This window comes from Saimiri boliviensis, chromosome 4, assembly GCF_048565385.1.
Source record: "Saimiri boliviensis isolate mSaiBol1 chromosome 4, mSaiBol1.pri, whole genome shotgun sequence".
NCBI lineage: Eukaryota > Metazoa > Chordata > Mammalia > Primates > Cebidae > Saimiri > Saimiri boliviensis.
In genome coordinates this window covers 15,925,475-15,941,278 of record NC_133452.1, presented here as the reverse complement: position 1 = coordinate 15,941,278, position 15,804 = coordinate 15,925,475, and the positions used below count along the sequence as shown (strand labels likewise).

At 37.8% G+C, this 15,804-nt stretch overlaps 1 protein-coding gene across 5 annotated transcripts in view; it reads right to left on the bottom strand.

Moving 5' to 3' along the window:
* The window catches only part of IPCEF1 (interaction protein for cytohesin exchange factors 1), a 202,049-nt gene that overhangs the window by 96,404 nt on the left and 89,841 nt on the right, over positions 1-15,804 (bottom strand). For 3 of the 5 annotated variants that reach the window (XR_012517151.1, XM_074397233.1, XM_074397234.1), the window contains one exon: positions 13,423-13,860. Coding sequence is in view for 4 of the 5 variants with exons in the window: in XM_074397233.1 (XP_074253334.1) it covers positions 13,423-13,494 (72 nt within the window). In the remaining variant the exon portion in view is untranslated. The remainder of the gene's footprint in view (positions 1-13,422; positions 13,861-15,804) is intronic. The other 2 variants (XM_074397235.1, XM_074397236.1) reach the window with 1 other exon arrangement.

Sequence of the window (15,804 nt, the reverse complement as noted above, 5' to 3'; positions counted from 1 at the left end):
AACAGGGAGAAGAGGGCGTTGTTAACAGTCATTCCTAGAGTGGGCAGGACCCCATTGAACAAGATGAAATTATGTTAGTTCAAATAAGAAGAGCAGCCTTCTGATGAACCAGTGAGAGGAAAGTTCCTGGAAGGCAGCAATGGGATCAGCCAAGGCAGAGAGGAGGTGATGCTCCTTTCATCGCTCCCAGCTGGGTACCAGTATCCACCACCCATTCCTTGTGACACTCAGTGGGACTGAAGGCCCTCCAGCTCCACCATCAAACCTTAGGGCTACTTCCAGAGAAAGCCCCAAAATGTGAGCTTTGTCTCAATTCTGTCTAAGACCAACTCTTGGTCTACACCACGTTCTTGTGCCTAAAATGGGATGAGAATAATATCTCAAGCAGAGTGGGCACCCAACTCAAAGAAAGGCTTTTTTTTTTGTAAGTAGGAAAGGGAGCTTAGTTATTGAGTCATTGAGTCAACCCTGTTCTGACAGTAATTCTCCCAAAGCAAATTATTAACTGTTAAAACTGTTTTCCGTGACCAGAAACAGACTGGATATTATAGAAATAACAAATTCAGGGAGTTTTAGTTTCATTTAATATACACGAATTTGAAACCTAAATTGGTTTATATGAGAGAACGAAAACAATCTTTGAGAACTTTATTGCATCTAAGATAGATTTTACTCCTCACAACAGGAAGTGGAACCCGCGAACTAGTCAGTTTCAAAAAGATCTTGCATGTGGTTTTTCGCTAGGTAAGTTAAAAAAAAAAAAAAAAAAGCAAGCAACCAGTTGTGCGTTTTATGAGATGGTTTTTCAATAGAGGAAATTATAGCTTGTTATCATCATAAATATTCAGTGCCTCATAAGATATTTTCTCATTCTACTTTCTTCCAGTTTGAATGTTATAGGCAAAACTGAAGAATTATTCTAAAAATATGGCTTGCCCTAACTTGGTTCTAAAACTGAGAGGAAATTTTTCTTTGAAAATATGTATTTTTTTAATTGAAGAAGTGTATTTGTCTTTAGCTTTTCAAAAGATAGTTCAAAAACTTCATCTGGCCATGAATTACTCAAAGACACATGGGAATATACAAAAGACCCAGTAGAAAATACACAAAGGAAACTCATTTGAGATTGAATGATGGGGCTAACACTGAGGTTACAGGTAACTATTATATTGACTTATAATCCATATAGTAGTTGCTAAACCTTACAAGTAAAATTTACCCCAAGATGTATTAAAATTCACAGTAAGATGCTATGTCATGACATCAGACTTTATAGTGACCCTAACCTTTTGGCAAAATCTATGTAGTGATATGTTGGTAAAATGGGCTCTCTTGTTACAGGAGCCCTAATTTGTGGCTTTTGTCAGCTTCTGTGATACAAATCTTCACATCATTGACAATTTCAAGCTACCAATATTTTAACAACCAAGCCACAAAAATTCCTGACTCTTTTAGAGCCATACCAAATCAGCCCAGCACTGATAGAGCCATTTAGGGATGTTTCTCCAGAAACCCCAGACAGCTCCACAAATGTCTTTAATCCTTCCCGGAAAACTGACTCAACTTTTTAAAGGAGATTCTAAAGAATCCAATTCATACACATTTACCTGTGAAAACATATGAAAGCTTGCTTAATTTTTTCAGAAGAGTAACCACCTTAAAAAGTACTTCATACATTAATTGAAATAATCTCTCATAGTAGTGAATAATGGAGACAGACAATAGACATTCTAATAATAATAGAAGCAGTAATAAGAGCAATGACAGAGGTCAGGTATGATGACTCACGACTGTAATGCTAGCCATTTGGGAGGCTGGGGCAGAAGGATCTCAAGCCCAGGAGTTCAAAACTGGCCTGGACAACATAGCAGGACTCTATCTCTTATGTCAAAAAAAAAACACAATGACAACTAAGAAATATGAATAAAGCTAATAATCATATCATGTTGATGTGTGCCAGGCACTTCTCTGAGTCTTTTCAAGATACTGGCATTGAACTCTCCTAGCCACGTTTCTGGCTTCGTTGCTATTATTATGCCCACTTTACAGAAGCAGAAATTAAAGCAAATGGAGCTTCAGAATTTACCCAAAGTCACCAGAGTAAATGGTAAAGTGCAAATAGGTATTTGAAGAATAAAACTCGGAATAGCAGACTGTTAGGGTATTTGCTTGCATTGTTGCTGTTTTGTTCAGAAGTAGGGCAGGGAAGCAAGGGCTAGAGTTTGTGAGGAAGCTGAATGCCACAGCATTTTCTGCCTAGAAGAGGAACAGAAGAAATAACAGAAGGAGAACTGGGAAGAAGGGGAGGAAGGAACAGAGAGGAGATAAGGAGCTGCAGGAAGGGCACAAGAGAAGAGAGAAGAAGGAGGAAGACAATGTAGAAAGTGGAGAAGAACAAACTCCAGGAATATTGTGGCATTTCTAGCTTAAACAATTACAACAAAGGGGTTAGCATCATAGAGAACACAGAATATATATATATATATATATATATATATATATATACACACACACACACATATATATATCAAACTCAGTATCTTTGCTACTGAAACTATATATATGTTTATATATATTTATACATATAGTTTATATATATTTATATATATAGTTTATATATTTTTTATATATAGTTTCAGTAGTATATATTATATATAGTTTATATATATTTATATATATAGTTTATATATATTTATATATAGTTTCAGTAGTATATATTATATATAGTTTATATATTATATATTACATATATTATAGTATATATTATATATATATTTATATATATAGTTTCAGTAGTATACATTATATATAGTTTCAGTAGTAAAGATACTGAGTTTGATAAACATGTGAGACATCTAAGTGGAAATACTTGGTATGCAGTAGTATTTAAGGGGTTAGAGATTGGGAGGAAATCTGAAATAAAAATGTAACATTATGACTTGTCACTGTATAAAGAGTAGAAGTCTCGTGTTGTGGTCAGATCACCCAGAGAATGTATAGAATGACAAAAGCTCAACGTCAGAATCCAGAGGAAAACCAACATGTCCCAGAAAAGCAATAGAAGCAGCAAGGAGACTGTGTAGTTAAAACCAAAGAAAAAGTAAAGAAAAGCAAGAGAGAGGGCTGTTGTGGAGCAGAGGGAGGAATACCAGGGAAAGTTAGATCCAAACCTTCCAATACTGTCAGTGTGAAAAAAAAAAAAAAGAAAAGAAAACAAAGGACAAGCTGCTCTTGGCCAAGTGCAGTGGCTCATGCCTGTAATCCAGCACTTTGGGAGGCCAAAGTAAGCAGATCGTGAGGTCAGGAGTTTGAAACCAGTCTGACAAACATGATGAAATGCTGTCTCTACTAAAAATACAAAAATTAGTGGGGTGTGGTGGCAGACACCTGTAATCCCAGCTACTCAGGAGAGACAGAAGCAGGAGAATTGTTTGAACCCGGGAGGCAGAGGCTGCAGTAAGCTGAGATTGTGCCGATGCACTCCAGCCTGAATGACAGAGCCAGACTCCATTTCGAAAAAGCAAAAAAGAAAACAGAAAGAACAGGTTCACTAAAGATGTGGCAAAAACTGTTTAGCTCTTGTGTGGGGCTACCAAGACCAATTGAGTGGGGTGAGAGACGAGTGGGAACTGGAGAAATAAAGACAGCATTGCAGACTACTTTTTCAAGAATCTTCACTGAAAAGAGGCATCATGATAGTAACAGGAAGGCACACTGCCAAAGGACAGAGATTGCCGCAGACCTCCCTCAAAACCAAGCTTCTGTGCTTAAACCCTTCTATTGCAGTTACATACAGATATACACTTAGAAAGCATTTCAACAACACAGTATCAAAGGCTTCAATTATATTCATATTCTAACTCATTGATCGTTCATTTCTTTCTGCTTTTTTCTTACTTTTTGAGATTATTTTTAAGGGAATTAAATATCCTGTTATCTCTCTGTGTACTCCTCCCCTTTTCTATTTCCCCCTCATTCTCCTCACATTACACAAACTTGAATGTGATGTTGATCATTTCCTTGCCTTTTTTTTTCTTGTAGAGACAGGGTCTCACTATGTTTCCCAGGCTGGTCTCAAACTTGTAGGCTCAGGAGATTTATCCTTCTCGATCTCCCAAAGTGCTGGGATTACAGACACGAGCCACCACACCCAGCCTCCTTTTTTACTATCCATAAATAATATTTTAACAAAACTATAATATACACTATTATGTTTTTGTAAGTTTTTCACGTTGGTACATGTGTCTCTAGTTCATTTGCAATGCTGCATAGTACTGCAGTGAAGAAAAATGCCACAATTTATCTCTACCTATTGATGCACATTTAAATTATTTACAGTGTTATGCTATTACAAAAATGTTGCAATTAACAATTTTGCATAACTTTCATTGTGCATATATGCAGGTGTCTTTCTGGGCTACATATTTATCTGGAAGTGGAGTTCCATGGTCATAGGATATGTGCATCTTTAACTTTTTAGATATTCCCACATTTTTTCCAAAGTGCCCTACTTACAGAACCTCCTGCAACATATAAAATTTAGCTCTCTACAACCAGGAATATGTTTTAGTCTCCCATCTCAGAATTTCATAAATCTTTCCTATGTCTCCTTCTACCTGTTCATTTTTTTCTCTTCCATTAATTTCTGCTCTTAGGATCCTTATTTCTTTAAATGTTAAAAAAAATCACTCTGTTATTCTTTTTCCAGCTCCTAGAGATGATGTTTATCTTATTTATATTCTTTCCTTTTTTTATAATAAAACATTCAGAGCTAGACATTTACTGTGAAATTTGCTTTACTTGAATCTCCCTGTTTTTCCATTCTAAATCATTTCTTTACACCCAATGAGATATTTGCATGTGTATTTATAGGTTTCTTAACATATGGGAACATTTTACTAGTTTTTTTTATTTCTAAATTCATTGCATTTTATTCAGAACATATGATTATGATACCAATTTCTTAAAATTATTAGCATTTATTTGTGACTTATTACATAACCAAATTTTGTAACCATTCTGTATTAGTCGATTCTCATACTGCTTTAAAAATACTACCTGAGACTGGGTAATTCATACACAAAAGAGGTTTAATTGACTCACAGTTTTGTGTGGCTGAGGGGGCCTCAGAAAACTTACAATCATGGTGGAAGGTGAAAGGGAAGCGAGGCACATCTTACATGGTGGCAGGAGAGAGAGGGAGAGAAGCAGGAAGCACCAGATACTAATCAAACTACCAGATCTCATGAGAACTCACTCAAAATCACAATAACAGCATGAGGGAAACTGCTCCCATGATCCAATCACCTCCCACCAGGTCCCTCCCTCAACATGCAGCAATTACAGTTTAGATTACGATTCCAGATAAGATTTGGGTGGGGACACAGTTAAATCACAGCACATTCTATGTAAACCTAAATCAAAACTGCTTATCATTTTCTAAATCTTTTATATCTCTCTTTATTTTTGTTGCTATAGTCACAACTCTGTTAGTATGTCCATCCTTTTATTTTCAGACTTTCTATGTGGTTGGTTGGTTGGTTTTTGCCATTTCTTTTATAGGGATCATATGGCTAGATTTTGATTTTTTTTTAATGTAACAAGATTATCTGTGCCTTTTCATAGGTGAGTTTAATCTACTTACATTTAACAGCATTTTTATTTTGTGGTTTTGGTTTAACTCATTTCATTTATTTTTATTTTTCTCTTCTTTCTTTCTCACGTGTGATTTCTCTGATGTTTAATTTAGTATTTCTAAATTCACCATAAATATAACATAACTTAGCATACTGTAACTCCTGTTTGAATGACTACTCTCTTGCTATTGCAGTCTACATATTTATTTTTCCATTAAAAATGTTAAGTGCATTATTATTCTTAACCATAAATTTATTATGATTAAGTTATTAGATACACCATGGAATATTATGCAGCCATCAAAAACGATGAGTTCACGTCCTTTGTAGGGACATGGATGAACCTGGAAACCATCATTCTCAGCAAACTGACACAAGAGCAGAAAATCAAACACCGTATTTTCTCACTCATAGGCGAGTGTTGAACAATGAGAACACATGGACACAGGGAGGGGAGCACTACACACTGGGGTCCGTTGGGGGGAAATGGGGGAGGGGTGGGGGGTGGGGAGGTGGGAAGAGATAGCATGGGGAGAAATGACAGATACAGGTGAGGGGACGGAAGGCAGCAAACCACACTGCCATGTGTGTACCTATGCAACAATCTTGCATGTTCATCACATGTACCCCAAAACCTAAAATGCAATTAAAAAAAAAAAAGAAATCACAAGTTTTCCTATTTCTGTGATCATCTTTGTTTCATTTATCATATAGCTTCCCATTGGATCCACTTTTCTGTTTAGATGGGTACCTGTTTGAATAGTCCTTTTAATGAGGGTCAGTAGGTAGTAAATTCTCAGTCTCTGTGTGTATCATAATGCCTTTATTTTCACCTCAAAACTGAATGATAATTGAGGTAGCTCTAAAAGTATTTCCACCCCTGGCACTTTGACTATTTTGATCATTAGTCTTCTAACAACTATCACATTGATCAGATTTCTGCTATCAGTCTATCATTCACTATACTTGATTCTTCTCACTCTGTTAAGGCTTTCTTATCCTTGATATTCTGTAATTTTACTGCACTGTGTCCAGTTATGGACTTATTTTTCTTTATACGGCTCAATTTTATGAGTGAAGCTTTAATTGATAACTTGCATCTTTTTTCAACATGGAAAATTTCAAAAGGTCTTCAAATAGTGTTTTTCTTCTTTTGGGACTACTATTAGATTTACATTAGAGATGAGTGATTTTTTTTTCCATATCTTAGCTTTTTTTTTTTTTTTTTTTTTTTTTTTTTTAATGGAATCTTGCTCTGTTGCCAGATTGGAGTGCAGTGGCACGATCTCAGCTCACCACAACCTTCACCTCCCGGGTTCAAGCAATTCTCCTGCCTCAGCCTCCTGAGTAGCTGGGACTATAGGCACACACCACCACAACCCGATAATTTTTGTATTTTTAGTAGAGATGGGATTTCACCATGTTGGCCAGGATAGTCTCAATCTCTTGACCTCGTGATCTGCCCACCTCAGCCTACCAAAGTTCTGAGATTACAGGCATGAGCTACCGAGTCTGTCCATCTTAGCTCTTTTTTAATCTCTTTATCTCTATATGTTATGTCTTGTATGAATTTTTCAAATCTGCTTCCAAGTTACTAATACTGTTTTTGAATGTATCCAATGTTTATACCATCTATTGAGCTATTGCAAGGAAGGTATCCTCTTTTCTGACATATCTAACTTTTTCAAAATCCACGGATACTTTATGATTCATGCCTGATTTTTTTTCAAAACTTTTTAAAAGATTCTTTGAACCTTGTACTTAAACATTTTGTCAAGCTTTTGACTTTTTATTTAATTTAAAATGAAGCTATCTTCTAATTTTTAATTCTATATTCTTTTTTTATCATTGTTATTTTTTAATGTGTTTTGGAATTTGTCTTAGTCAATTTGGACTGCTGTAACAGAGTATCATAGACCAAGTGACTTCAATAACAAATATTTATCTCACAGTTCTGGAAGCTGGGAAGTCCAACATCAAGCTGTAGGCAGAGCTGGTGTCTGGTGAGGACCCTCTTACTGCTTTGCACATGGCCATTTTCTCATTATATCCTCACAAGGCCAGGAAGAAAATAATCTCTCTGTGGTATCTTCTTATAAGGACACAAATCTCATTTATCAGGGTGAAGCCCTTCTAACCTAATTAACTGTCAAAGGTTCCACCTCCTAAAATCATCACATTGGGGATTAGGGGTTCCATGTATAAATTTGTGGGGATGGAATAGAAAGGACATAAATATCCAGGCTATAACAGAATTTAAGTTTGCAAAATTGCAAGTGAAAAAGTATTAGGTCTTCTCTTTCTCTACCTACTGTCTGTCTCTACAGCATATTCATTCTCTCTCTCTCTCTCTCTCTCTCTCTCTCTCTCTCTCTCTCTCTCTACCCCTCTCTCTCTTTCCACCATCTGTGCTTATGGCTCCCTGTTTTGTGGCTTAGAAGTTACCTCTACTTACTGTTGAACTAGTTCTACAATAATATCCTGATTTAATCATAGAGAATCTTGCACAGATGGTCCCCAACTTATGATGGATACTTTGACTTACAATGACTTTACGAGAAAACTAAAAGCAATATGTATTCAGTAGAAGTTACACTTCAAATTTTGAATTTTGATATTTCCCTGGGCTAGCATTATGTGGTATGATACCTTTACATGGGATTTTCAACACTTTTTTATAAAACAGGCTTTGTGTTAGATGATTTTGCCCAATTGTGGGCTAATTTAAGTATTCTAAACATGTTTAAGGCAGGCTATGCTAAACTATGATGTTCAGTAGATTACATGTATTACATGCATTTTCAGCTTAAGATATTCAACTTATGACAGATCTATCGGGATGTAACCCCATCGTAAGTCAAGAAACATCTGTATATTCTGTCACTGATCCACTTGGTGACTAAATTTAGTTCCTGGTTTGGAGCCTGTGTCTGAATCTCCTTCCTCCCAAGGCCCACAACTAGCAAAATGTGTCATCTCAGGCAGTGGTTTGGCAAACGTTTTCTCCATTTATATTTAGCTCCTTTCACAAGTAGGGAAGCTCCATTGTCATCAAGGAGTGAACCTAGCTCTCTCCACATTTAGTGGAACATTTTTTACTCCCCCACCCCTTAACCTACGGGAGAAGGCAAATTACCTCCTGCTTCCAGACCAGGTGCCCCTCAGGCTCATGGCTTCAGTCATTTTCACTTCTGATCCACAGAGATGCTTACCATGCTTCTGAGCCTAACTATCCCTTTTTGGCTTTCTATGTTTCTCTTTGTCATTGCTGTACGTTCGAAGATGAATGGAATGTCAAAATGTGTACTACCCTTCAATGGAAGTCAGTCATTTCATTTATAAAATTCCATCTTAAATCCACAATCCAAATGACAAACCAGTTCCTTCTTATACTGGCCTCAATATACCACCAAAGCTTTTTGCTTTTTTTTTTTTTTTGGTGGTTATTTTTTGGCGGGGGAGTGGGTTGTTTTTCTGTGTGTGTGTTTGTTTGTTTGTATTTTGAGACAGGGTCTTGCTTTTCACTCAGGCTGGAGTACAGTGACATAATCATGGCTCACTGTAGCCTCAATCTCCGAGGCTCAAGTGCTCCTTCCACCTCAGCCTCCCAAGTAGCAGCTGAGACTACAGGCACATGCCACGACACCTGGCTAATTTTTTATTTTTTGGAGAGATGGAGTCTTGCCACGTTGCTCAGGCTAGTCTCAAACTTCTGGCCTCAAGTGATCCTTTCCTTAAAAAGCACAATACCTTTCTCCCGCATCCTCTTTCAATAAAACCCTCCAAATACTGAGAATCTGGAACCAAACAAATATCGAATGCATGGGGCAGGGGTGGCATGAGGAGAGCAGTTTTCTAGTTAATGAGCCCCTCCCACCTCTACCAATAATCTATTCCCCAGGGAGCTCTCATGCCCTTCGCACTTGATCCCTGTGACAGCAAATATGTTCAAGACTCTTGTGTTTGACCCATGTGAAGAGCAGCTTTGGCCCCTTATCTCAACATAGGGTTATGTTGATGTAGCCTGAAAGCTAGCTGCAAAGTTCCCCCCTTTTTTAATTGACCAGAAATGTGAAGAATAAACTCCTCCCTTCCTCTCCATGAAGTTCACACCACAAGCACAGAGACGGAGTGAGTGGTGAGACATGCATGTTTTATCATGTCTGGGCTGTTCACTACACATAGTCACATAAAGACCATTGCTTTGTTAGTAACAAATGCAGAGCTGTCTTGTGAAGCAAACACAGCAAGTACCAGTTTGCTGTTAGACAGACCATCACACAGGTGAGAGTCCGGGCAACAGCTAATAACTTAACCACAGTACCAGACACAAACATGTATGCACATCCACTGATGGTTTCCTTGACAACAGGAAAACTGAGTGAAATATCCATTATTTATATGCATAAACTTTTGCTTCAGGGAAACCTTTTTAGGAGCTTTGGGTACAAGAACTATGTATAACAGTAAAAGAGATTATCTGTCTCATTCCCTGTCAGCACTGTGGTCCTCAAAGTAAGGCTGTTTTCTTTTCTTAGTTAAACAGTGTTACTAAAATCTAAGACCAGGGAACTTTATAATCAAGACTTGAAGGTTCATATATGCTAGTTTTATTTATTGATTTATTTATTTTAATGAGAAACTGATCATAAAAGAAAACTAAGCAATCATGATTTTGTGTATAACACTTGGTTATCACCATGGTGTGTTTCAAGGAAACTTTATCAATATCAGGGACTAATGAACCAATTCTTAGAGAAGTTTGGGATAGTATCAAATCTAATAACTATGTTGAAGATTTCCTAACATACAATGAACCAGATTCTAAAGGGGTGTGTGTGTGTGTGTGTGTGTGTGTGTTGAGGCAGGGTATTGCTCTGTAGCCAAGACTGGATTGCAGTGGCTCACTGCAGCCTCAATCTCCTGGGCTTAAGCAGTCCACCCACCTCAGCCTCCCAAGTAGCTGGGACTACAAACACGAGCCAGTATGCCTGATTATTTTTATAGAGATGGGGTCTTGCTCTGTTGCCCAGAGCTGATCTCAAATTCCTAACCTCAAGTGATCCTCCAACCTCAGCCTCCCAGAGTGCTGGGATTACAGGCACGAGCCACCTCTTCTGGCCTTAAACTATGAAGTTAATCCAAAGGACAATGGGATATTGAACTGATGTAAGCAGGCAAGTGGTATAATCAGACTTCCATCTAAAAACATTCATTCTGGTTGTTGTGTAGCAAGTGGATTGGAGGGACACAGGGCCAGAGGCAAAAGCCCAGGGGAAGAGGGCAAGAGTTATGGCTGTGAAGACGGAGAAATATTTAAGAGATTGAATTGATGGGACTTGGTGAGTTAATACTTTTGGTTCCACATGAAAATTTAGCTTTGAAAATCCCATTGTTTCATTTAGAAGAGGGAAAAGAATACTATCAGGTAATAACTCAGCTTAGGAAAAAACAGGACAGTGCTATTTGGTATAAACACAATAAAATTTCAAGCAGCACTCAGAATTTAGTTGTGAATTCTGAGCAGTTTTCTTAGCACCACTAACCATACCAGCCTCAGTGTAAACTGGCAGGCTAGCATCAACAAAAGGACCTGAAAGGTATATTCCTTCCCCCAGCCCCCGATAAGATGGTAAGCTCCTCATCTTTGTACCCCAGCACCAAGCAGTTTATTCAACCCATATAACTCAATAAGTGTTATTTTAGTGGAAATGAAGTGTAATTCAAAATGTGATTAGGTCAAACGTGTCAAACCTACTGAAACTACCTAGCATAAAAATAGGTCTCCTGTGCTGCATTTTATTTAGAGAACAAATGACAGCAGAAAATTGAACTAATTTTCTGAATGGAAAGATAAAGTAGGGTAACCACGGAAAAGCTGCTGGAAGCAATGCTTCAGAGAAATGTTCAGCAGTGCCGCCCAGACGCTGATGGCTGTAAGATAAAAATAACACAAAAATAGACACACAAGGAAGCTGGCTGATTGAGTCTAAGAGTGGAGATGGCTCAGGAAATGAGAAAGATTCATAAGTAGCCAGAGTTCCCACTAATAAGAATAGAATTCATTGGCACAGAAGACCAAAGGAAACCCAGTTACCTATAACAGGGGTAATGCCTCTAGGTTGGGAATTACATGGATGATATGTTAGTCCTTTGGTAACATCTGTGATCTTATCCTAATACCCAGGGCCATACTTGTAAGATGTAGAGATTTTAACTCATCCAAAGCCAGTTAAATCTATAGTTCCTACCCTACCTGGTTCAGTGCCTGATGCATGATAGAATCAGGATAGGTAATGTCAGGTAATATTAAGTGAATGTTCCAGTGAAAAAATAAATTTGTTAATTTAGGCCAGGTGCAGTGGTTCAAGCCTGTAATCCCAACATTTTGGGAGACCGAGGCAGGTGGATCATGAGGTCAAGAGATCGATCAAGACCATCCTGGCCAACACGGTGAAACCCCATCTCTACTAAAAATACAAAGATTAGCTATGCATGGTGGTGTGCCCCTGTAGTCCCAGCTGTTCGGGAGGCTGAGGCTGAGAGAGAGAATTGCTTGAACCAGGGAGGCAGAGGTTGCAGTGAGCCGAGATCATGCCACCGCACTCCAGCCTGGCAACAGAATGAGACTCCGTCTCAAAAAAAAAAAAAAAAAAAAAAAATTGTTAATATAAAGTACTTAAATGTTCTGTTATTACTTTGATTTCCAGTTCTTCCTAAACCTGTAAGATGAGCTTTCTCCAGTTGGAAGATTGCATCCTTTTAGTGGAAAAGGTGGAGCAGTATAAGAATTAAACATTGCATTACCTTTCCCAAGGATACAACAATCTTAATCCTTTCTTTTTTATGTCTTTGTTCCAAATAACATATACACACATGCTTACAATCTTAAAATGGATTTTTTCCTTTTTAAAAATTTTCATTTTGGCTACTCTGAACTTCCACTTCCTGACTCTGTTTTTATAGATCCGTGTGATGTCCATTTGTGTCTAACCTTGACCATAGGACTCCCTTTTAGCACCCCACAAATGGTCTTTGTATCAACCCCTAGCCAAAGTCTCATGTTCCTTGTGAGTATTCCCATTTCTGTCATCAAAAAACACCCACCCGTCCATGCCCATTGGGTCATACCTTCCTTTTCTCCAAGTTTTAAATGGCAAATATCCTACGATGCATGACCTCTTTTTTTTTTTTAAAGAAACCCCTTATCTTTATTGGTCACTCCCTATTCATGATTCAGGCCTATGTGTGTGCTGGTGAGGCCATCCTCCCAGTTGAGTTAAAAAAATTAACCCAACTGGGAGGATGGCCTCACCAGCACACACACAGAAATGTCATGTTACCGACATAAACTTCCTAATTTTTCCCTGTGTAAGTTTCCTTGTCTAATAGAGATTATATACTTGCTCAATTCACTTACCTGTCTTAGGTAAACATATGACCATAACATTGTTTTAAAAGATCCTCACGATTTCCATGAAATTATTAACAGAATTTTTCCTATAGAGGTTGCAGGAGAGGTTCCACCAGTACCATAGCTAGTATCTTCTTAAAATATAATTTATGTACAGTATATTAAAACCATGGTATGCAGCTTAAACTTTAAAAGTAAAAATTTAGAGGTCTTAAATGCTTGGTGACCGTAAGACCCTTTAAACCTAACAACAGGGTCATTTGGCTCTACTGTGCCTAAAGAAATTGAGGACAATAAATTGCCAGCCAAACTTGAAATCAACCTATGAAACTGACAATATCTAAAGCCTGGTGTATGCCAAAGGATACTTACAAGAGGACTGCCATCAATAGCCATGTATGATGTCATCTTAGTAGAAACAAAAGCTAGAAGAGAAAAAAACATTTTCAGTTAAATGTGAGATTAAAGTATTCATAAAAAAACATGTATCTCAAGAGAGATCCAAGATGGCTGATCACTAACAGCTCAGGATTGTAGCTCCCACTGAAAGCGCAAAGAATGAGAGGACGCCACACCTTCACATGAATTCTTGTTGCTCACGCACCAGGAGATTCCCAGCGGAGGAGCCCCACGGGTTGCCAGCGCGACTCTTGTGACCGGTGAGGCGGTTTTGCCGGCGCCTTGGAGCGACGGTTCTTGGTGCAGAGTCGGAAAAGCACCACCAATCTTAACGCCACTGATTTGGTCGGTGCAGTGGGTTGCTCAGATTTCGGCGCTGAGAATCAGTAAGTTGGACGTCCACTCAGAAACCTAATTACAAAGACGGTGAATTCAAAGACCACAGATGGATAAATTTATAACGAAGGGAGGAAAACGGCCAAAAAAGGCTGAGAATGCCCAAGATCAGAACGCCTCTCCCTCAGCAGGGGATCACAGTTCCTCATCAGCAACGGAACAAGGCTTGATGGAGAAGGAGTGTGTTCCAATTACAGAAGCAGGCTTCAAAATGTGGATAATGAGAAACTTCTGTGAATTAAAAGAACTTGTTTTAACCCAATCTAAAGCAACTAAGAACTTTGAAAAAAGATTTGACAAAATGTTAACAAGCATACACAATTTAGAGAGGAATATAAGTGAATTGATGGAGCTGAAAAACACAATAGGAGAACTTCGTGAAGTATGCACAAGTTTTAACAGCCGAATTGATCAAGCAGAAGAAAGGATATCAGAGATCAAAGACCAACTCAATGAAATAAAACAAGAAGACAAGATTAGAGAAAAAAGGATAAAAAGGAACGAGCAAAGTCTCCAAGAAATATGGGACTATGTGAAAAGACCTAATCTACGCTTGATAGGTGTACCTGAATGCGACGAAGAGAATGAATCCAAGCTGGAAAATATGCTTCAGGACATTATTCAGGAAAATTTTCCCAGCCTAGTAAGGCAGGATAATATTCAACTCCAGGTAATACAGAGAACGCCACAGAGATATTCCTCAAGAAGAGCAACTTCAAGGCACATAATCGTCAGATTCACCAGGGTTGAAATGAAGGAGAAAATACTAAGGGCAGCCAGAGAGAAAGGTCAGGTTACCCACAAAGGGAAGCCTATCAGACTTACAGCAGATCTCTCAGCAGAAACCCTACAAGCTAGAAGAGAGTGGGGGCCAATATTCAACATCCTTAAAGAAAAGAACTTTCAACCCAGAATTTCACATCCAGCCAAACTAAGCTTCACAAGTGAAGGAAAAATAAAGTTTTTTGTGAATAAGCAAGCACTCAGAGATTTCATCACCACCAGGCCTGCTTTACAAGAGCTTCTGAAAGAACCACTACACATATGAAAGGAACAAACAGTATCAGCCTTTCTAAAAAAATTATCAAAAAGAGCATCAATATAATGAAGAATTTACATCAACTAATGGACAAAATAGCCAGCTAATGGCAGTATTAAACTCACATATATTATTATTAATTCTAAATTCAAATTGACTAAATCCCCCAATCCAAAGACAGGCAATTTGAATAAAAAACTAAAACCCATCAGTATGCTACATCCAGATCCATCTCACATTCAAGGATACACAGAGACTCCAAACAAGGGATGGAGAAAGATTTACCAACCAAACAGAGAGCTAAAATAAATAAATAAAAAGCAGAAGTTACAATTAAGCAACAAAGATCAAAAGAAGCAAAGAAGGACATTATATAATGATGAAAGGATCAATGCAACAACAAGAAGAGCTAAAGATCCTAAATATATACGCACCCAATACAGGAATACGCAGACATACAAGACTTATAAAGAGACTTAGACTCCCACATAATAATAGTGGGAGACTTCAACATTAATATTAGACAGATCAATGAGACAGAAAATTAACAACGATATTCAGGACTTGAACTCAGATCTGGAACAAGTAAATGTAATTAACATTTATAGAACTCTCCACTTTAAATATACAAAATATACACTCTTATCAGTACCACATCATATCAACTTAGAAGTTTAAAAGAAATCTTGGTTGGCTCCTTGTTTGCTATTCTCTTCCCTCATTTTCTTTCATGTCTCCATTATTAAGGACAATTACAGGCATACCCATATTTGGACTGCATTCTAGCCCGGGCAATAAAGCAATACTCCCATCCTCTCTCCCTCTTCCTCTTTCTCTTTCTTCCTCTTCTTTATTCTTAAAAAAAAAAAAAAAAAAGAAGAAGAAGAAGAAAACTTACAACTCCTAACTGCCTATTTAGC